The 20,826-nt window shown below is 59.7% G+C and overlaps 1 protein-coding gene and 1 long non-coding RNA gene across 8 annotated transcripts in view; one reads left to right on the top strand and one right to left on the bottom strand.

Annotated features, from left to right (window-relative positions):
- SPEG (striated muscle enriched protein kinase) overlaps positions 1 to 20,826 on the top strand; it is a 53,062-nt gene that overhangs the window by 2,380 nt on the left and 29,856 nt on the right. Inside the window, exons 1-8 of one of the 7 annotated variants that reach the window (XM_070069860.2) lie at positions 3,656 to 3,797; positions 4,712 to 4,754; positions 5,626 to 5,655; positions 6,224 to 6,313; positions 6,391 to 6,727; positions 9,370 to 10,679; positions 13,938 to 14,081; positions 14,317 to 14,499. In XM_070069860.2, coding sequence (XP_069925961.2) covers positions 3,765 to 3,797; positions 4,712 to 4,754; positions 5,626 to 5,655; positions 6,224 to 6,313; positions 6,391 to 6,727; positions 9,370 to 10,679; positions 13,938 to 14,081; positions 14,317 to 14,499 — 2,170 coding nt within the window. In that variant the 5' untranslated portion in view covers positions 3,656 to 3,764. 7 annotated transcript variants of the gene reach the window in all.
- LOC138848925 (uncharacterized) lies at positions 15,993 to 16,435 on the bottom strand. The gene is made up of 2 exons (XR_011387101.2): positions 16,298 to 16,435; positions 15,993 to 16,187 (listed from the first exon to the last, which is right to left on the bottom strand). It is a non-coding gene; the product is annotated as an uncharacterized LOC138848925 (long non-coding RNA).

The following is a 20,826-nucleotide window of genomic DNA, read 5'->3' as shown; positions in this document are numbered from 1 at the left end:
CTCCACAGCAAAGAACCTTGTCTGGAACTGTTCCGCCCCTCCCACATGGTTTGGGGGAGGGAGCGACGTGGCTTCTATGATGCTAGGGACATCCTAGGTGGGGCTGTCTTCCTCCCGTCTCTATTGCCGCCCGCCCCCAGCCCCTGCCCAGTGACAGCTCCTGGCCCAGGGCAGCTGTTCAGGCAGCTCAGCATGGCGCAAACGCACTCCATGGCAAACGTTCTTGGTTGGAATCAACAGCAGGAGGACTTCAGGGTATTCGAGGAAGCCGAGCAAGGAGCTGGCTACAGAGGGCAGGAAGCAGTTTCCTGGATGGAATTGCTCCCTGGCTCAGCGAGACAGGGTGATGCTGAGGTTCCTGGCACACCTACAGCCCGAGATGCTAGCTGACGGATGGAGGGATGTTGGCACAGCTCAGGAGGGCTGGGCCCTGAACGTACAGGTGGGAGGATGGGCAATTAGAGTGGTGGTGGTGGGATTTGGGGGGGGGCTGTGGAAGTAAGGAAGGCTAGGACACAAAGGAGATGACGATGGTGGAAATGCAGGGTACTTGTAGGCACTTCATGCAAGTAAGATACACGTAATGTGTAAGATAGCCTACCTCACTCATTATTTCACATTCTAATATGACTGTGTTTGATAAAACTGGGGTTCAGAGGGGTCACGTGGCTGCTGGGGAGGCAGGGCTGGGTCTGCAATCCAGGCTTCTGCACCTGCCTGGGGCTGCATGACCTTTCTCTAGACAGAGAAATGTGAAAGACTAGTGGAGGATTTGTCATCATCACCATCTTTAGCCTGTCGGTGGCCGAAAGTCCATCTTCCGTCCTCGTCTCCAAGATGGGATAGGCAGACGTTTTTCTCTTTCAAAATATCAGGCAAGGAGCCACGTGCAAATCCATTGAGTGGAGCCGAGTGCCACACGCAAAGCTTGGGCTCGGTGTGGCTGAAGGAAGAGCCCTGCCCCCATGGACAGCGAGGAAGAAGGAAGGGCACAGCTCAGAAGAGGGGCTGGCCGAGGATGCTCACCACGTGGGTGTGGCGGAAGTTGATGGCCAGGGCCTAGGAGACCCTGGTGTGTGTCAGCAGAAGGTGGTGAACCATCCTGGGGACTTGAAAGCATGGAGGGCAGTGGTGAGAGACAGGGAGAGAGGGCGGAGTCAGGCACGGGAAAGGTGGGGAGGCAGCAGGCTGAAAAGCCCGGAGGAAACTCGTTTACAGGTGGGAGGGGGTCTGGAGAGTACAGCCGAGTGCCAATCAGGGAGAAGAGGAGGGGCCAGAAGTGGGGGCAGGGAAGCCTGTGAAGTCAGCCCAAGCCTGCACGTGACACTTTGCTGCACCAGGAAGATCCTGGGTGGGATGGGGCATGGTGGCTTCTCCAGCTGTTTCTTGGGTATGGGTTGGGGCTCACAAGGGGGAGGGAAGGCTGGATAAAAGGAACTATCCCGGGAAGGTTCACTCTCCCATCCCCACTGCAACCTACAGATGACTTTCTAGGGCGGGGACACCACCAATAGGCAACACGCATAGTAATGCTGAGCAGGGTAGTGAGTGGGGGAAGGAGGAAGAAACAGGCATGAGAGACAGCAGCAAAGGGGAGGGGAGTGGCTCAGAGAAGCGTCTTCCTGAGAGACGGGGTATGGCACGAGGATTCCTCAGTTCAGGGGAGATGCCGGCAGGGCAAGTAGGAAATCTGGGTTTTGGGGAAGTGGTGGAGGGGCACAGCGATGGCAGCGGGCAATGCGGCCAGCTGGAGAGGCCCACCCTGAAAGCACGTTCCAGGCCAGCCCTTCAGGGGTGACCAACAGAGGCCCAAGGCAGGGACACAGAATCCTGCCGGCCCCTCCTGGGCCCAGCTGTCCCGTCACTCACGCCTGCTGCCCATTGGTTATTTTTGCTTTGGAATGTGCCAGCCCCTCGGATTCTCCCGGGAGGGCAGGAGCTCAAGTTACCCCCTCTGCACACTTGGCTCCCCCACCTGTGGGTGGATGCGTTTGGGGGTGGACAGGGAGAGTGCTTTCAGGTGTCCAGGTCTCTCTAGCTGGAGTTGGTGTGGACATGCACAGGGACTTCTCAGTGCACATCTGCATGCAGGCGTCTCTATCTGCAGCATTGGCCTCTGGTGTCTGGGAGACAAAGACACCCATGTGCACCCAGAATCTACCAGACACGACCTTAAACTTTGAAATAAAGGGGCCACAAGTCACATCACTTCAGGAGCCAAGCAGAAATGGAAATGAGGGAGGGGCTATTGTGGGCCGCTGAACTTGACGTGCTGGCCTCATTCCTAACATGGTATAGCTGAACACAAGTCATTGGTCTGTCTCTGTATTTTTTTTTTTTTTTTGACTCAGGCTTTAAAGAAACAGGGTTAAGGGACTCGTTGACCAATCAGCACATGAGGCTTTATGACAGAGTGATCAATAATCCAATCATAGAATCCTGGCTCCCTCAATTTACTGGCTGTGTGACCTTGGAAAAGTTACCTCTCTGTGCCTGTCTCCTGCCTTGCCGTGAGGATTTTTAGAGTTTATTCATATGATGTGTGCAGCACAATGACTGGCATATACCAAGCACGCAATGATTAATAATTCCGCAGTACTGTATCTCGGCCTGGAAACCAGGATGGCACTACCTGTGCACGCAGGGGTGGGGGTTCTGATCTTGGGTACAGGTGGAGTCCCAGAGCCTGTGTGGCTTTGGCTCTGTGACAGGGCTTCCCTGAGCCTAGGTTGCTTGTCAGTTAAAGAGGGATGGGAGTGCTCCTAAAAGATTTCAAGCTCAGAGGGTTGTTGTGAATGCCGTTACATTTGTGCAGTACCTGGCACTTAGTAAATGTTAAAGAAACCTAGAAATAGTGATCACGGGGGTGTGGGGGGGGTGAATTTTCGGTATGCAATGTGTGCTGAAGAAGGCGGAGGTGGAGTGGGGGTGGGGAGGAATTTGATGACAGTGGCCATCTGTGAGGGAGAGCATGGGTCTACTGTGTGAATACTAGGAGTTTACCTGGGACACCTGGGCTTCTGCACCTGTTTGTGCCTACAGAGGGGGGAGACAGGAGTAGTGCAAACGGCATCAGGACAGGTAAAGTCCTCTCCGGCCTCCCTAAGGAGCCTGGGGGCTTTCATAGTCCGCAGCCCCACCCCCAGGGACCCTTGCCCGGCCTATGACCCAGGCGCCCCCATCAGGCGCTGTGCCCCGTGGCCGGCTCAGCACTGCCTGGCACAGAGGCCCTGTGCGCATGTTTGTGGAGTGAGCAAGTGGAGATGCTGCTGACCTTCCAGAGCCGCCCCGCGGGAGGAGGGTGGGAGTGGCGAGAAGGCCGCGTTGCGTTGGGCTGCCAAGGAGAGTGGCCTGGAGGAGGGGCCACTGCGCGTCTTTCTGTGCCTCAGTTTCCCCTTGTGCCCAAGGCCCTGAAGGCAGATGCGGGGTGGAGGTGTAGGGCTGTCCGCGCCTGGAGTTGCCGGGTGGACGCGGTGGGAGGCAGGTGAAGGCAGCCCCAGGGGACGCCGGGGGCCAGAGAGGGAAGGGGCGTCCGCAGGGGCGCAGGCTGACGGGGGAGGGGCGGGCTCTGGGAGCCGCCGCCGCCTTCTCCTTCGCCGCCGCCTCCTTACCCCCACCCGGGCTCCCGAGGCCCCGAGGCTCCTTCCGCCGCCCGCACCGGCTCCCGCCCGCTCCCCAGCTCGCCCCCGGCCCCGCCTCCGACTCCGCCCCGCCCCCGCCCGTCCCCTCCTCGCCCGACCGCCGGCCCGGCCCCCTCCCCCGCCATGAAGAAGCTGTGGGTGAAGAAGCGTTTCCAGGTGAGGGCTCCGGGGGCGGGCGGCGCCGGGAGGGGCCGGGAGGGCCGGGCGCCCCGGAGGGAGAGAGGGCGGGTCGCCGCGGCCAGCCCCGGGGAGGGGGCGCTGGAGCAGCACCTGCCCCACCCTGGTCCCGCCGAGGGTGGCAGCCGGTCGCGAGCCGGGGAGGGGGGGCGCTCTGGCCTGCGTGCGGGGTGCACAGGCCCCTCCCTGCGCCGAAGGACAGACCTCCCTCCGAGAGCCCCCAATCCCTACGACCACTGGGCACCCTCTCCTACCCCCCGCTGCAACCTCCGGCCGGGGCTCCCCCTTGCTGCTTTGCCACCTCGTCTCCTCTGGCCTCTGTCCCACCCCAGCCTGGCTTTCCGAGGCTTCCCCCTACCCACCCACCCCGGAGCCTTCCATCTTCCGGAGCTCCTGAAAGCAACGCGGGACTCCTCGCTCAGCTAAATAACCCCCACACCCTGCCGTGTCCCCTGCGTACCGGGCCTCCTTCCTGCAGTCTGGAGGCCCGGCCCCCTGGAGACCTATGGCCTCCATCGGCCCTCCCCTGCCCGCTGACACCTAGCCTGTCCTCCTGCCTCCATCTCCCAGTCCGCCAAGCGCCCTTCCCCCAGCTCCCTCACAGGCATCCTGGCTACCTTGCCTCCTGTCCCCATCTCCTGGAAGCATTGCTGGGCCCTGGTCTGGGAGCCTCTGGCCAGCGCGGAGTCCTCCCCTACCTCCTCCCCTTGCTCTTCCAGAGGAAGGCAGAGTACAGACATTTCCTGTTGGGGAAGCTGCTGGCTCTGGGTGTCTGTCCACCCCTCTCCTACACACACACACTGGGCCCTGGAATGAGCTGGGACTCGGTGGGCAGGTGTGGGTAAGAGGTACAGGAACCTCAGGAGCAACTCATTCTGGCTTTTCTCTTTCAGAAAACCGGCCATTCCCGCCGGGCCTTTGGCCGCCTCACCCATGGTGCGTGGACTTTGGGCATCTTGACCTTAACCTCATGCCCATCCCTTCTCTTGGGCCATGTCCCTTCGAGAGGCATCAAGGCCCTGAAGACAGCCATGAGATCTGGCTTCCCCGCCCCCCCCCCCACCTCCCACTCATCCACCCACACAGGAAGTCCCCCTGTGCCTTACAACCAAGAGGAGACTTGGAAATGGGGAGGGGCTCCCTGGCACACCTTGTTGCAGCCGGGGCTCCCTGTTCTCCATCTGTGGAGCCAAGTGCACAGGAGCTGGCTGCCCTGCTTTGGCAGTCGGTACATAGCTCCTGCCTGTTGTGGCCCCCAGAGGGAAACTGAGGCACAGAACCTGCTGGACTCTGGGGAAGTTGAATGCTTTTATTTTATTTTTCCTGCTTAACCCCTGGGTATTTTTGAGGGCCATTCAGCAGAAGAGAGGGATCTTGGGGAAGGTGCCTGTCACATCAGGGTGCAAATGGGGGTGGGCTGGTTTTTGAGCTAGGCAGGGTTAAGTTCATTGCAAATATTGTAATAGAGGGCTGGCCTGACCCATAACGGGATGCCCAGGTCTGTGGCTGGGTTGGACACAAAGAACAGTGTGTGTGTGTCCGTGTGTGTGTGCGCGCGCGTGTGTGTATGTCTGGCCAGTGGGAGCATAAAGCAATGCCAAGGGTGCCAGAATCTTGGGGACAGTTGGGAAAACCAATGCAGATATGTGGGCTCCTCAGTGCTGGGCACAGCCCAGGTGTCTCTCCCAACCGTTCCCACAGGGCATCTGGGCACTCCTCTGTCCTGCCTGCCCTCCATGCCCTACCCACAAACGCTCTGATAACAGTCTGTCCATGTCTCTCTCCTGCTGCTCCTATGGAAGCGAAGTTTTCCGCTCCTGCAGAAAGCAAAGTTACGGTAGGAAACTGGCTCCTGCCCTAGCCCCACTCCCCTGTCTTCCCCACCTGGCCCCGGCCTCTCCTCACTCTGCCTCAGCCGCTGCTTGATGCCTTCCGGCTGGTTTGGAGTTGAGGGCAGGCTGGCGCTGCGGTGGTCGAGTGCCCTGCAGTGCAACTCGGAGGTGATGCCCCTTTTTTCCTGGGGACCCGGAATCCAGACTTTAGAGCCCTGGAAGCTAGGACGTTGTGATATGGGGGGGCTTAGGTTCTCAGTGACAAGGGAGGGAGAGGGTTGATGCCCTGGTGATGTTAGCCAGGTGGGAGGGGGAGGGCAGTTTTGAGGACCCTGTGGAGGCAAGAGGGCCCAGGGGCCCAGAGGTAGGTCCAGGGCACTGGCGGGAGAAGCCACCCTGAGACGCACAGGCTGGGCCGCTGGGTGTAAGGCGTAAACGAGGGGAGAAGACAGGGTGCTGGAAGCCCTCTGGGTGGAAGATGGAGCCTGTTATGGGGGAGGCAGGAGGCGACTTGGGGAAGAGGTGGAGGCAGCGGGAGGAGGGCCCCGCCCACACAGACCCCTTCTTCTCCAGACTCGGAGACGGCTGAGGATGACATCAGCGATGTGCAGGGGACCCAGCGCCTGGAGCTGCGGGATGACGGGGCCTTCAGCACCCCCACGGGTGAGCTCCCTGAGCAGGCAGGCGGGCTTCCCCCTGGAGGGTGGGGGGCCTCCGTCTCACCGTGTTCCTTTCTCTAGGGGGCTCTGACACCCTGGTGGGCACCTCCCTGGACACACCCCCGACCTCCGTGACAGGCACCTCGGAGGAGCAAGTGAGCTGGTGGGGCAGCGGGCAGACGGTCCTGGAGCAGGAAGCGGGCAGTGGGGGTGGCACCTGCCGCCTCCCAGGCAGCCCAAGGCAAGCACAGGCTACCGGGGCCGGGCCACGGCACCTGGGGGTGGAGCCGCTGGTGCGGGCGTCTCGAGCTAATCTGGTGGGCGCAAGCTGGGGGTCAGAGGATAGCCTTTCCGTGGCCAGTGACCTGTACGGCAGCGCGTTCAGTCTGTACAGAGGACGAGCGCTCTCGATCCACGTGTAAGTAACGGCCTCCCCTGGGCCCGTCCTGTCCCATCTCACCGTGCTGTGCGCTGCCCCTCATTGCTCCATCTCCCCGGCCCCATCCATCTCTGCATACTTCCTCACCCCCACCACTTCCAATCCTGGCCCGGCCCCCCATTCTCTCCTCCCACACTGCTCCACCTCCTCCAGTGCCACCTCCACCGCCCACGTGCTCTCGTGCCCAACCTGTCCTGGCTCACCGTGCCGTCTCCAGTCTCGGGGATCCCTGTCCCTTCCTCTTCTCTTCCACGAGCTCCAGCTCCTCCCGGGCCCTCTCCTGCCTCACCCATTCAAGTTCCAGTTGTCCCTAGGATTCCCCCACCCCCCGCCCAGGGGCCCCCTCCGTGCCTGCTGTCTCAGCAGCTGCTGCCTTTTTATCTCTCTGCACATTCCTGTTCCCGTGTGGGCCTTTTTCGGGGAGGAACAGAACCCTTCCACACGGCAGCTCCCTGGAGAGCGGCAGAGAGCAGGGGAGAGAGCGAGCAACCCGGAGAGCAGAGAGCGAGGTGGTCAGGGGCAGATGGGGTGAGGGGCCTGGGGCAGCAGGAGGATGTGGGCTGTGGGGGAGGCAGGGACTGGGAGAGGGAGGGGCCGGAGGCGGGGCTGGGTGGAGGAGGAGAGCTTGGAGTGACAGCGGCAGGGGGCATGAGATGATCTTGTGGGGAACGCCCTGGGGGTGGCGTTCTAGGGTGTCCTGGTAGGGGGTGGTACAGAGCGGAGGTGTTGGAGTGAAGCATTGGAGCCAATTTTGGAGATTTGGGGGCTAGCAGATGAAGGAGGGGGTGCTAAAGCAGAAGAGGGCAGTGGCTGATGATGGAGGTATTGAGGGGCATTCGGGGAGCTGAGAGGGGGCCTGATTTGTGATGGATAAGGGTGTTGGGGGGCAGGTGCAATTGTCAAGGGCAGAGAAGGGGGCTGGTGGGGGCATGCTTGTGAGCGTGGTTGTAGTGGCCAGAGGTGGGCTGGGGAGAGGTCTGGGACCTGGTCAGGGCAGGAAAAGGCTCCCTGACCTATCTAGTTGGCATCACTGGGCACTCCTGTGCCCTGGACTCGCCTCTCCTTCCATGCCGTTCGTCACCAGGCCCCAGCCGGAGCCTGGAGTTGCTATGGCAACTTCAGAGGAACGCATTTCCTTAGTGATGCCGGTGGTACGGAGTCTGGCCTGGAGCGTGGTGCTGCCGGCAGGAGGCCTCCTGGGCTGTCCCCAGTTTCTCTGCAGGCCTTGGGCTGTTGCTCCGGGACTTACTGCCCTGCCTACAAGGGGGCTGGCTGAGGCTCTTCCCCTGGGGCACTGTGGATTGCCACTTGTCCCATTCTCCGGGTCGGAGGTGGGTCTGCAGTGCAGGCAGCTGGCTCAGGTAGGCTAGAACATCCCAGGAACCGCTGCTCCTCCTCTCTCTCCCTTTGGTGTCCCACCTTAGAGGGAATACGGGCGCGACTCACACCGCCTGGATTTCAGGCAGCCATTTCCTAGCTGTGTCACCTCGGGAAGGCACCTGAACCTCTTTAAAGCCTCAGTTCTCTTCATCTGTAAATGGGATGATGACAGTTCCTGTCTCAAAGGACTGCTGAGGATTAAGTGACTCAGTGCATCCTAAGTGCTTAGTACATGCCAGGCTCCCTGGATTTAATGAGCCATTTCATATGTTTTTATTCAGTTCCTTCAGTGGCACTCAGATTCCCTTTCTTGCTAGTCTTTATGCTTGACATCTACCCTGATGAGGGTCCAGATAGGGGAAACTGAGGCTCAGTTCTTGGGTACCAAAGCCTTGTTAGGTGATGGGGTACCAGGGCTGACAGACACCTTCTTTCCTCCTCCTCTTCCACACCCCCCTATTCAGGCCCACTTGGAAGTTATTTCTGAGCTGAGTTATTTCTGAACATATCCTTCGCTGGTGGGGTGTGTGTGTGTGGTGGGGGGAGGGCTTCTGAGCTTCTCCCAAGGGTTCTCAAGGACTTGAGATATTGCCTATACTGCGGGCAGATGGAGCACAGGGACTGGGAGCCTGGGTATGCCGGGTCCAGGACCCCAGCTGTCACCTTCTGGGTCAACAGTACCAAGGGGCTCAGGCCTGCATGGGGGCTTTGTGCCCAAAGCCCCCGGCAAGGAGGCAGTTGCTGTTTTCCAGGGGCCACTGGGGGGGGGGTGTCGTGCTGAGGATGGGCAAGGGTTGTCAGGGCCAGCTGGGGCAGGGATGAGTGGCAGGTTGCATTCCCCAGAGGGTTCCCTCCCCATCCAACCCTCCTGCCTGCCCACACCCCTCCATCCTTTGGGTCCTAAGTCTCGTCCTTTTCTCTCCCTCATGCTCAGTTCTGTTTCTGCTGTTTCCCAGCTTCCGGGGGCTTGTGGGGGAGGGGGGTGGCCAGAGACCTTGGGGCTGTCTGCACCTAGACGCAGTCACTGGCCCAGTCTCCTGGTGCATGAGCCGCCGGCCTCTCCCCAGCACCTGCTCTGGCTGTGCCCTCCTCTTGGGGGTGGGGGTGGGGGGCAGGAACGTGTGGCCCATGTCACCCCCAAGCCTGCACAGCATGACCCACCGCCCAATTGCCGTCACAAGCTGAGGGCCCAGGAGGGAGGCCCCCTGAGTCTTCTCCCCGTCTTGGTCTTGGTCCCGCAGCAGCGTTCCTCAGAGTGGACTGCACAGGGAAGAAGTTGACCTTCAGCCGCAGCCACAGCCGGCCAGCGAAGTCCCGCGTCCTCGGCCGGCCCCTCCGCCCCCGTCCAAATCCGCGCTGCTCCCCCCACCATCCCCTCGGGTAGGGAAGCGGTCTCCGCCGGGAGCCGGTGCCCAGCCCCTGGCCGCCCCCACACCGCCCCACCGGCGCACTAAGGAGCCTGCACCGTCCGAGGACGCCACCGCCGAAGAGAAGCGAGGGAAAAAATCCAAGTCGTCCGGGCCCTCACTGGCGGGCACGGCGGAGTCCCGGCCCCAGACGCCCCTGAGCGAGGCCTCGGGCCGCCTGTCGGCGCTGGGCCGCTCGCCCAGGCTGGTGCGCGCCGGCTCCCGCATCCTGGACAAGCTGCAGTTCTTCGAGGAGCGCCGGCGCAGCCTGGAGCGCAGCGACTCGCCGCCGGCACCCCTGCGACCCTGGGTACCTCTGCGAAAGGCTCGCTCGCTGGATCAGCCCAAGTCCGAGGGCGACGCACCTTGGGGCACGCCCGGCGCCTCGCAGGAGGAGCTGCGGTCACCCCGGGGCAGCGTGGCCGAGCGGCGCCGCCTGTTCCAGCAAAAGGCGGCCTCGTTGGACGAGCGCACGCGGCAGCGCAGTCCGGCCTCCGACCTCGAGCTGCGCTTTGCCCAGGAGCTGGGCCGCATCCGCCGCTCCACGTCGCGGGAGGAGCTGGTGCGCTCGCACGAGTCCTTGCGCGCCACCCTGCAGCGCGCGCCATCCCCTCGAGAGCCCGGCGAGCCCCCACTCTTCTCCCGGCCGTCCACCCCCAAGACCCCGCGGGCCGTGAGCCCTGCCACCGCTCAGACGCCCCCTCCGAGCGTCGCGGCGAGGCCCGGGGATGAGCCTGGGAGGCCCCGGAGCCGAGGGCCAGGGGGCAGGACGGAGCCCGGGGAAGGCCCGCAGCAGGAGGTTAGGCGGCGGGACCAGTTCCCGCTGACCCGGAGCAGAGCTATCCAGGAGTGCAGGAGCCCCGTGCCGCCCCCTGCCGTCGATCCCCCTGAGGTCAGGACGAAAACCCCTTCGGGTCGGAAGCGGGAGCCCCCAGCACAGGCTGTGCGCTTCCTGCCCTGGGCCACGCCGGGTCTGGAGGAGGCTGCGGTGCCCCAGACCTTGGAGAAGAACCGGGCGGGGCCTGAGGCTGAGAAGAGGCTGCGCCGAGGACCTGAGGAGGACGGTCCCTGGGGGCCCTGGGACCGCAGAGGGGCGCGAAGCCAGGGCAAAGGTCGTCGGGCCCGACCCACGTCCCCTGAACTCGGTAAGACCACAGGGAGGATCGAGTGAGGTGCCCGGGCCTGGGTGGGAGGGGCTTGGGGAGAGCAAACTGCTGGGCAGGAGCTTGGGGCTGCGAGGTTGCTTCCTGGCTGCAGTTTGCTGGAGGGGGCTTGGCCACCGTGCCAGGCCCAGTGGAGATCCGTGAGGGTCCTTGTTCTGGAACATGCCGCGGGGGAGGCCCAGTGTGTATGATGGAGGTTGGTGGAGCCGAGGTGTGAGTGGACACTGGTGCCCAGATGCTACAGGTCCCCCTGGGTCTTGTGACCTGCTAAACAGATGATCCACTAAGCAGTGTGATCAAAGATCAACAGCGGGGGTAGGGGGTGGGGTACGGGGCACAGGTGGGAACCAAGGAACCTCCCAGCCTCCCCATCCCTCTGAGACAGAAGGACAGTAGCTAGTCTTCAACAGTTTGTCCCATGCCGGTCACAGGCAAGCTTTGGGCTAGCCAGCCCTTCACCCTGCCCTGCACATCCCAGCTCCTCCTGCGAGGCGCCAGGTGTGCCCCAAGGTGCATGGAGCCCTGACCCATCCATGGCCACAAAAACCCCGCTCGGCCTCCTGGCTCCATCTTTGTATCCCCACATGGCTGGGACCCTGTGCACATCAGCCTGTGCTGGGTCCTCGCAGGAGAATGCCCCTGCCCTGATGGTCCTGAACAGCAAGATGAGGTGTCCGCTCCTGGGGAGGCAGTGGAAGCCATGACTGCCTCACCTGCCCTGCATGCTGGGGGGCGCCTCTAACCCACTGCTCCCTGGAAACCCTGCCAGTCTCTCTCTCTCTCTCATTGCACTTACCACCCTATATTGTGCTTCGAACAATTATTTTGCATTTAAATGTTGCTCCCTCAAGGTCTTTGGCGCGGATTGGTTTCCTGTTCACAGTCCTAACCACTATTACTGCATCCCTACAACTGTGTCCCCACATTCTCTCATTTCCGTCTGCACGCCACTCTGCAAGGTGCTGACTATTATCCCCTTCATCTTACAAAGCAGAGGCTCAGAGAGGTTATCTGATTTGCCTACGGTTATGTAGCTAGAAAACGCAGAATTGGGATTCTCACTGCTCTTTGAACCATCTACATTGCTACACTGTATCTAGCTTATGTGGGGGATACTTCAAAATGTTCCAGGGAAAATGGCATTACGAAATAGTTTATTTGGTACAAAAGCTTTTGAAATTTGCATATATGAGGGGTCTTCAAAAAGTCTGTGGAGGAGCCGGTGTTGTGGCACAGTGGGTCAGGCTGCTTCTTGCAACACTGGCAGCCCATATCAGAATGCTGGTTTGAGTCCCATCTTCTGCTTCCGATCCAGCTCTCTGCTAATGTGCCTGGGAAATCAGTGGCCCAAGTATTTGACTCCTGTCACCCACGTGATAGTCCTAGTTGGAGTTCTTGGCTCCTGGCTTCAGCCTGGCATAGGCCTGATCACTTTGGTGATTTGGGGAGTGAGCCCAGTGGATGGAAGATCTCTGTCTCTCTGTCTCTCTCTTGTGCTGCCTTTCAGATAGATAAGTAAATAAACAAACACACAAACAAATTCATGAAACATACATATTCTGAAAAAAAAACTCATGATTTTCAAAAAAAGGCACCAAGGTAAACTTAATCTTTTAAAATAAATTATTTGTTTGCATGAGAGGTTGTGAGGGAGAGAGCAAGCAAGAACTCCCATCTGTTGGTTCACTCCCCCAAGTGCCGTCAACAGCCAGAGCTGGGCAGCGAGGGGCTGACGCTGGGGGTTGTGAGCTCATCCCAGGTCTCCCATATGCGTGGCAGGAACCCAGTCACTTGAGAATTACTGCTGCTTCTTGGGGTATGAATTAGCAGAAAGCTGTACTTAGCAGCGGAGCCAGGACTCAGACCTTAGCAGTCCAATATCCAATAGGAGTGTCCTAAGCAGTGTCTTAACCACTAGACCAAATGCCTGCCCCCAAAGTTATCTATTGTTTTTAGCAGAATATGCATTCTTTTTTTTAAAGATTTATTTTTTTTGAAAGGCAGAGTTAGAGAGAGAGATCTTCCATCCTCTGGTTTACTCCTCAAATGGCCCCAATGGGTGGAGCTGGGCCAATCCAAAGCCAGGAGCCAGGAGCTCCTTCTGGGTCTTCCATGGGGGTGCAGGGGCCCAAGGACTTGGGCTATCTTCCGTTGCTTTCCCAGGCCACAGCAGAGAGCTGGATCGGAAGTGGAGCAACTGGGTCTTGAACCTGCACCCGTCTGGGGTGCCAGAGCGACAGGTGGCAGCTATACCCACTACACCATGGCGTCAGCCCCAAAGTTCTTTAAAAAAAAATTATTTATTTATTTGAAAAAGCAGAGTTGCAGAGAGGAGAAGAGAGAGAGAGAAAGATCTGTCTGCTGGTTCACTCCCCAGATGGCCTCAATGGCTGGGGTTGAGCCGAAGCAAAGCCAGGAGCCTGAAACTCCATCTGGGTGTCCCACGTGGATGCAGGGGCCCAGGTACTTGGGCCATCTTCTGCTGCTTTCCCAGGCACATTGGCAGGGGCTGGATCAGAAGTGAAGCAGTCAGAACTGGAACTGGCGCCCATCTGGGATGCTGGCACTGCAGGCAGCAGCTTAATCTGCTTTGCCGCAATGCTGGCCCCTAAAGTTATCTTTTAATTCCATGTTCATGAACGTTTTGAAGGATGGTCATAGAACATCGGAATTAGAAAATACCCAGAGAGACCCACGATGAAGTTTTCTTCCCCATTTGTGTGTGTGGGCTTCCTGTGAGCAGGGGCCACGGCTGATTTCCCATTATGTTCCTGGTGCCCATTCAGCGCTCAGGATGTAGCAAGTGCTGGGTGAAGGTCAAAATCAAAGCTGGTTTTCCTCAGCCCCTCAGACCCTCCAGTCTTGGGTGGCCCTTAGCTTGGCCATCTGGAGGCCTGTGCGGTCCCCTCAGAGTGCCTTGCACGGGGCCTGCCCTGCTGTACGTGACGGTCGCTATGTGTGAAGACAGACAGCACGGTCCTGCCTTCCTCCAGAACCCAATGTGCTGACCGCGGCCGGAGCTGAGTGGCAGGCACCCCAGCTGCCATGCCCTATTTAAGCAACATCTGGTTTCCTCTGTTCCTGGTCTCAGGCTTTGCAGGAGAGAGACCCCTTGCTCCTCCAACCCCTGCCTTCCAGAAGTCCCTTTCTGGGATGTAGGGCCACCAATGCCTCTGTGCCCCCACCCCTCCCCAGGGCTCCCCTGCCATTCACCTTACCCTATCACCCCGTGTTGGGCAGAGTCTTCGGACGATTCCTATGTGTCTGCTGGAGAGGAGCCGCTGGAGGCCCCGCTGTTTGAGATCCCCCTGCAGAACGTGGTGGTGGCGCCAGGGGCCGACGTGCTGCTCAAGTGCATTGTCACCGCCAACCCCCCGCCCCAAGGTGAGCCCCAGGCCGGGGCCCGGGAGCAGCAAGGGGTTCCCCAGAGTCATTCACTGCATGGCAATGGCCTGACTCTTGTGTGCATTCAGGGAGAGTTCCCAGGACAGCCTGAGAGTGGGGGTGGGGGGATGTCTGGAGAATTCCTGGGGCAGGGAGAGAAGAGGGGGTGGGGTGCGATCTCCCAGCAGGCCCCCGTGGGTCCTGGCGAGCCGCGTCCTTGCTGCTTCCCCCACAGTGTCCTGGCACAAGGATGGGTCAGCTCTGCGCAGTGAGGGCCGCCTTCTCATCCGCGCCGAGGGCGAGCGACATACGCTGCTGCTCAGGGAAGCCCGCGTGGCTGACGCCGGGAGCTACACAGCCACTGCCACCAACGAGCTGGGCCAGGCCAGCTGTGCCGCTGCACTGGCCGTGAGACCTGGTAGGGAGCCCATCTGGGGTGGGACTGGGCGGGGGGCCGAGCTGTGACCCTTCCCAGTGGCTCTGGAGGCCGTGGGCCCAGGCTCCTTGCCACTCCCAGCCGGCAGCTCGGGCTCTCAGCCCTGGTGCACAGTTCCTGCTCTTGCACCGGCTGTTCCAGAAAAAGCCTTTTAAATGGCCCTGGCCTCAGGGAAGGAGCCAGGTTCCCAAGGCACGGGGCAGGCTGGCCAGCGCAAGGAGTTGGTGAAATTTGTCTTCAGCCGTCGTCTAAATGCCATCTGCCATGGCGCTTCCCTGAGCGAGGCCCCGTGGGAAAAGCAAACTGTCCTTGGGTCTCTGAGAAAAAGAATCTGTCAGCTCCAGCGGCTCAAAGCCACTAGGAGCCACGTGTTTCCTCCGTAGGACAACCCCCAGCCCCCAGAGTAAGAGGGGGCGCTCTCCAAAGCCTTGCACCCACCCGTCCTACTCTTGAACCCCAAGCCTCGAGAGGGTCCTGCTGAGAGCAGCCGAGGGGAGAGGGCCGTGCTGAGGCCGCCTTGCTCTGTTTGCACGCAAGCCCTTACTTGGTGCCGTGCTGCTGCCTTTGGGATTGTGCCCAGTTTCCTTCTGGTCAGTGTGCCCCGCCAGCTCGGCTCATTCAGGGTGCTGGGCCTGGGACGCTGTGCTGGCCCTGAGCACTGGAGCAGGCTGGCTAGGGGGCATCACTGAAGGAAAACACAGCCTCTGCCCTCCAGGGGGGCCACCACTGGGTGTGCACGCCTAGCGCAGGGCAGCCGCGTCCAATGCCCAGAACAGCCGGGACAAGCTGCTCAGGGCTCTGGGATGTCCACGCTCCTGAAGGAGCCTGGGACTCAGGCCGGGGAGGGGCGGGGCAGGCCAGGAGGGGGAGCGGCACACGCTGTTCTGTCCCTTTCTTCCACTCAGTCCTGCAGGAGACAGGAGGACAGCCTGTGTGCTGTGGTCCCAGGGCCTCAGCGCCTTGGCCGTGAAGGGGGCTCTTGGTGGTGTCTGCTTTCGGTCCCCTGCCACGTGAGAGCCTTTGACTGTGTCCTGTGACTGTCTTGGCTTCCACATCCCTCCCCAGAGCCCACGTCTGGGGCCTTCTCCTCCCATCCTGCCCCGCTGAGTCATACCCCTCCCTCCACTGCATGCTTCCCCCCTTCCATCAGCCCTGGGATCTGACCCCTGACTCAGCTCCCCTGCTCCCGTCGGGGGCCCAGGCCTGCCTCCAGGACTCTGGTCAATACCTGGCTTGGGCCGAGGTTTGGCAAGGGCCCGAGTGGGGGTGCCCCAGTCCTGGCTGGGGGCCATTCGGGAGCCTTTTAAGGTTGGGGAGGCAGCTGGGGGCAAGGCAGCTGTCTGTGCTTAACTGGGAGTCCTCTGTTTGCTGCATGGAACCTGCCCCAGCCTCGGCTCCCTCATTTGTAAACCAGAGATAATTATGCACTCACGGATGAGAGCGAATGCGTGAACAAGCTCTATGGACTGCAAAGCTGTAGACAAATGTTAGTCATTAGCGTTATTCAGGGGCGAGATGCACAGCAGCTCCGGGTTCCAAGTGCTTCCTTTCGCCTCCTGTGCCCTCTCTTCAGACCATGCTGGTGCTGGGGGGGTGGACCCAGGCCCCCCAGGGCCTCCTTGTTTCCGCAGCCCTTCCAAAAGCCACTGTCTCATCCAGGGCAGCAGGCACTGTAGCGAAAGAGGAGCCCCCACAAGTCAGACCGGCTCCAGGGACCCAGGGCCCGAGGGGCAGGTCCAGGCTCAGCTCTGGCTGTCAGGGAGTAAGCCGACTTTCTTACCCTACAAGGCGCTGTTTGGTCCAGAGCGGCTGGAAGGGGGCCAGTGGACCCGGAGAGCAGCCGAAGTAGGCCAGGCAGGAGAGTGGCACAGACCTCTGGCAAGGGAGGGGACCCAGGAGAGTGAGGGGTGTTACCAGGGGAGGGTGTGGCACTGAGGCTGTGGGGGCGGCCTGAGCAGGTGGAGATGGGGAAGTGGGCAGTGATTTACGGGAAGAGGCTCGGGTGGCGCCACCACCCTTTCTGGCTCCTCTCCCTCCCCTACCCAGCACCATGGTAACCAGGGCTGGCTGCCCAGTGCCCTCTTGGGTGCCCACCCCAGCAGAGCCAGCTTTGGAGAGCCTGCAGACCTTGCTTCCTGGTTGGGAACCACAGTAGCCAGGGAATGCGGGCAGGGCCTGGTCCTCGCTGGCTCCCTCAGCCCCATCCAGCACCGGGTCCCTCCCACCCCACTGCATAATTGCCCTGCTCCCAAAGAGGGTGTGTGGACCGGGTGGGTGGCCGGGCAGCGAGGGAAGCGCGCCCTCCAAAGGGAAGCTTTCCTGGCTGCTGCCTGCCTCCACTGCTCAAGCATTTACGAGCACAGACCTGGTGCCACGTGCGACGTCTCCCTAACAGTTCTTCTGTTTGCAGAGGGCATCCTTTCGCATCTTCTCCTGAGCTAAGTCACATCACATTTATGACAGGTCGTGATGTGCCCATCTTTCTTTTTTTGGGGGAGCGGGTTCAGGGACAAGACTTACTTATTATTTTTGAAAGGCAGAGTAATAGTGAGAGGAGAAACAGAGAGACAGAGAGCTCCCATCTTCTGGTTCACTGCCCAAATATCCACAACAGCCAGGATTGGTCCAGGCCAAAGCCGGGAGCCAAGAATTCCATCCGGCTCTCCCATATGGGTGACACGGGACCAAGTACTTGGGCCATTTTCCTCTGAGTTCCCAGACATATTAGCAGGGAGCTGGGTCAGAAGCAGAGCCCCCAGGACTCGAACTGGTGTTCCAGTATGGGATGCCAGTGTCACAAGTGACGGCTTAACCCGCTACACCACAGCGCAGGCCCCGGTGTGCCCATCTTACAGATGGGAACACAAATATGGGAAGGAAAAAGTGGCACAGAGCTAACACCAGGCCAGCAGCCTCAATGACCACGTGCAACCTGCCTAGGAGTGTTGTCTGCAGTATCTGATCTAGGGTAAAGAGAACAACTCACCCGTGAAGCAAAAAGACCGAGTGTGGGGAGCAGATGAAGGTCACGTGACTGGTTAACCTTTACAGAGTGCCTTGTCTGTACCGGCCCGGTGTGGGATATCACACTGACTCCTACCCCATGAGGTCGGTCCTATTAGCATGCCCATGTGTGGGTGAGAAAACCGAGCCTGGGCAAGCCTCTGCAAATGTCGTTAGAGCAGTGCTGATCCCCTAGACGCTTCTGCATTAGAGAACATGTCCTGGAGGCCAGAGTTAGGATTCGAAGCACTGTGTCAGGTCTCCCAGGCCTGCGGTCCTAACCACTGTGCTTCCTGTCCTGCTGCCTGCTACTCTGAAGAGGGTAAGGTGGATTTGTGCTCCCCAGCTCATGGGGTGGGTTCTGCTGATGCCCCCCTGGGCAGGTCGATGGGGGCGGGGTTCCCTTCCTCTGTTGACTTCCCACATGCTAGGCTGTGGTTCTGTTTACTTCCTCGAATGCCTGGTGTGGACACACTTGGTTCACCCACTGTGGGCTCTGTGGGGAGCCCTTCTGGGTGTTGATTGGGAGGAAAGGGGAGGTGGGGCCCTATTCACCCAGCCTTCCATCCTGCCACCTCGTGGCCTGCCCTCAAGCACAGGTGTCATGTATTTAAGGCCAAGATTCTAGCATTTTCCAGCCAAGGCTTCTGCCATTTCCTTTTTTTTTTTTTTTAGATTTATTATTTGAAAGAGTTACAGAGAGAGAGAGAGAGCGAGTGAGCGAGGTCTTCCATCTGAAGGTTCACTCCTCAATTGGCCCCAACGGCCGGAGCTGCACCAATCTGAAGCCAGAATCCAGGAGCTTCTTTGTCTCCCACAGATGCAGGGGCCCAAGGACTTGGGCCATCTTCTACTGCTTTCCCAGGCCACAGCAGAGAGCTGGATTGGAAGTGGAGCAGCCGGGACTCAAACCGGTGCCCATGTAGGATGCTGGTGCTTCAGGCCAGGGTGTTAACCTGCTAGGCCACAGCAATGGCCCCTCCTTTTCTTTTTTTGAAGATTTATTTATTTATTTGAAAGGCAGAGCTACAGAGAGAGAGAGGTCTTCCATCTGCTGGTTCACTCCCCAGAGCTGAACTGTGCCAGCTCTGTAGGGAGAATGAGTTGACTGAGGACATCTGGGCCAAAGGATGTGGCTCATTCAAGCTCACTGTGGTCCCACCCACGTGGTCAGCACCATTTCAGCAGAATTGAGGTTGCTCATTGGAGATCATGAGTATCAGAGGGAGGGGAGAAAATCATGGCGGCCGCGGCCGCTCCCTCCTCTCTTGCCCCGGTGTCTGGACCCCGCTTGTGTAGTTGCAGGCTCTCCCCGGCCACTGCCTGCAGTCGTAGTTCTGGAAGGCATCTTGGAACGCCACCCAGCCCCTGCAGTCTGCCCCTGGTGGGGTCTAGACAATGTGTGGAGAAGCGAGCTGTAACCCGCTTGACCAGACTCAGCCCTCCCTCCCATCTCCCGTCTGCCAGAAGCAGCTCTGCTCTGTGGCCGTCTCCCCCAGGCTGCTAACTGGAACGGGGTGGTCGCCTGTAGCCTATCAGAAGATTGGAGACCTGGAGCTATGCGTGTAGTCCTGTGGAAGGCTGACCACGTGAAGTTCTCTTGGAGGCCTCAGACTTTTTTTTTCTTTTTTAAAAGATTTATTTATTTATTTGAAAGGCAGAGTTAGAGAGAGGCAGAAAGAGAGAGAGGTCTTCCACCGTCTGGTTCACTCCCCAAATGGCTGCAATGGCTGGAACTGGGCTGATCTGAAGCCAGGAGCCAGGAGCTTCTTCCAGGTCACCCACACAGGTGCAGGGGCCCAAAGAGCTCGACCGTCTTCCACTGCTTCCCAAGGTGCAACAGCAGGGAGCAGGATCAGAAGGGGAGCAGCTGGGGCTGGAACTGGCACCCATACAGGATGCTGGCACTGCAGGCAGCGGTGCCTCAGCACCGGCCCCTGAGGCCTCATAGCTTTTAAATCAAACCTAAAACATTCCCATCACAACTCTTCCCCTTGTCCATGAGCACCTGCTGGAAATCCCCACCTCCTGATGGCTCCTCCCCCCTCCCCTAAGGTGGGCTTAACACAAACATGCAGAGATCTGCAGACAGCACAGGTGGGGGGCGGGGTGTGAAGGGCCCAGCCACACAGAGATGCTGCTCAACCTCCAGTGCCTTCCTCCCTTCCTGGGAAGTCATCAGGAGCCGCCCTCGGCATTCACAGTAAAGGCCACGTGCCTTAAGGTGGCCTCTACCGCACGCACCCATAGGGCTGAAGGGACCAGGGGCCTGAGGATGTCCCAGGGGTGGCCGGAAGCAGCTGAGGCAGTGGGAGGCACCTGCGCTCACCTCATGACACCCACTTCTTCCTTCTTCACCCGGCTCTGTAGCCAGCTGAGCTGCAGGCCTCTGCGCACCTGCTTTGTGCCTGTGCGATTCGGCTCTGCCTGAAATGCCTTTTCCCTTTTCCTGTGGAAATGTAACTCTTTGCAAAAGCCCCTCCGGTTCCCTGAGCCAAAAGTCATCTGCTTTCTGCGCGCCTGTGGCCCTCAGCTCCTTTCTTGCTACCTGCCCACCCCTGCTGGCTGTCACGGTCTGGCTTGTCCTCCCTACCAGCCAGAAGGGTCCTGGGGACGGGACAGTGCCTTCAGCACTCCTTAGCTCTCACCGCCGTACACAGAGTGCTCCCAGATGTGCAGGGGCCATATGGACCACAGGACAGTGTGAGAGGTGGCAGTGGGGGTGGGGCAGGAAGTGCCTTTCCAAGCCCTTGGAGCAAGCTAGGTAACACATAGAGGCTGGGCAGGCTACCCAGTTTGGGTCGTAAGGCTCTGGCCAAGAGCCAAGGTGGGGATGGCAGAGACCATGGAGTGGTCTCAGTGAGCGGTCCCCAGACCAGCAGCACCAACATCCCTGTGGGGATATGTTTGCAATGTAGGGTGGTGGCCCAGCCCAGGCCCACTGACTTGAATCAGAGGTGGGGCTCTCTTTTTTATTTTGATGCCAATAAGCTTGGAGAACCACCGCTGGGGAGTTTGCAACCTGGCCCAGCATAGGAGACCAGGATGTTGGGGGTGGGAGTAGCACGTGGGCTGTGGAGTCAGACCCCCTCGGTTTGTAGGCCCTCTCACACGTCCCCTGGGACTAAGCAGTGGGCTTCCTCCCATGAAGGTGTTCACTGGTCCCCTAAGTTACCATATGCATAAGAGTCACTGTTGATAATGGGGGCTTCGGAAAGCCCCTATTCTGACCTCCCATTTCAGGAAATCTGATTTGGCAGGCCAAGGTCAGGATCTGGAAACTGGATTGTAAATTAGCACCCACGT

This window comes from Oryctolagus cuniculus, chromosome 3, assembly GCF_051225735.1.
Source record: "Oryctolagus cuniculus isolate XC-2025 breed Fujian yellow rabbit chromosome 3, ASM5122573v1, whole genome shotgun sequence".
In the NCBI taxonomy this organism is placed as follows: domain Eukaryota; kingdom Metazoa; phylum Chordata; class Mammalia; order Lagomorpha; family Leporidae; genus Oryctolagus; species Oryctolagus cuniculus.
The sequence above is the reverse complement of the archived record's forward strand: the minus strand, read 5'-3'. Positions and strand labels throughout refer to the sequence as shown.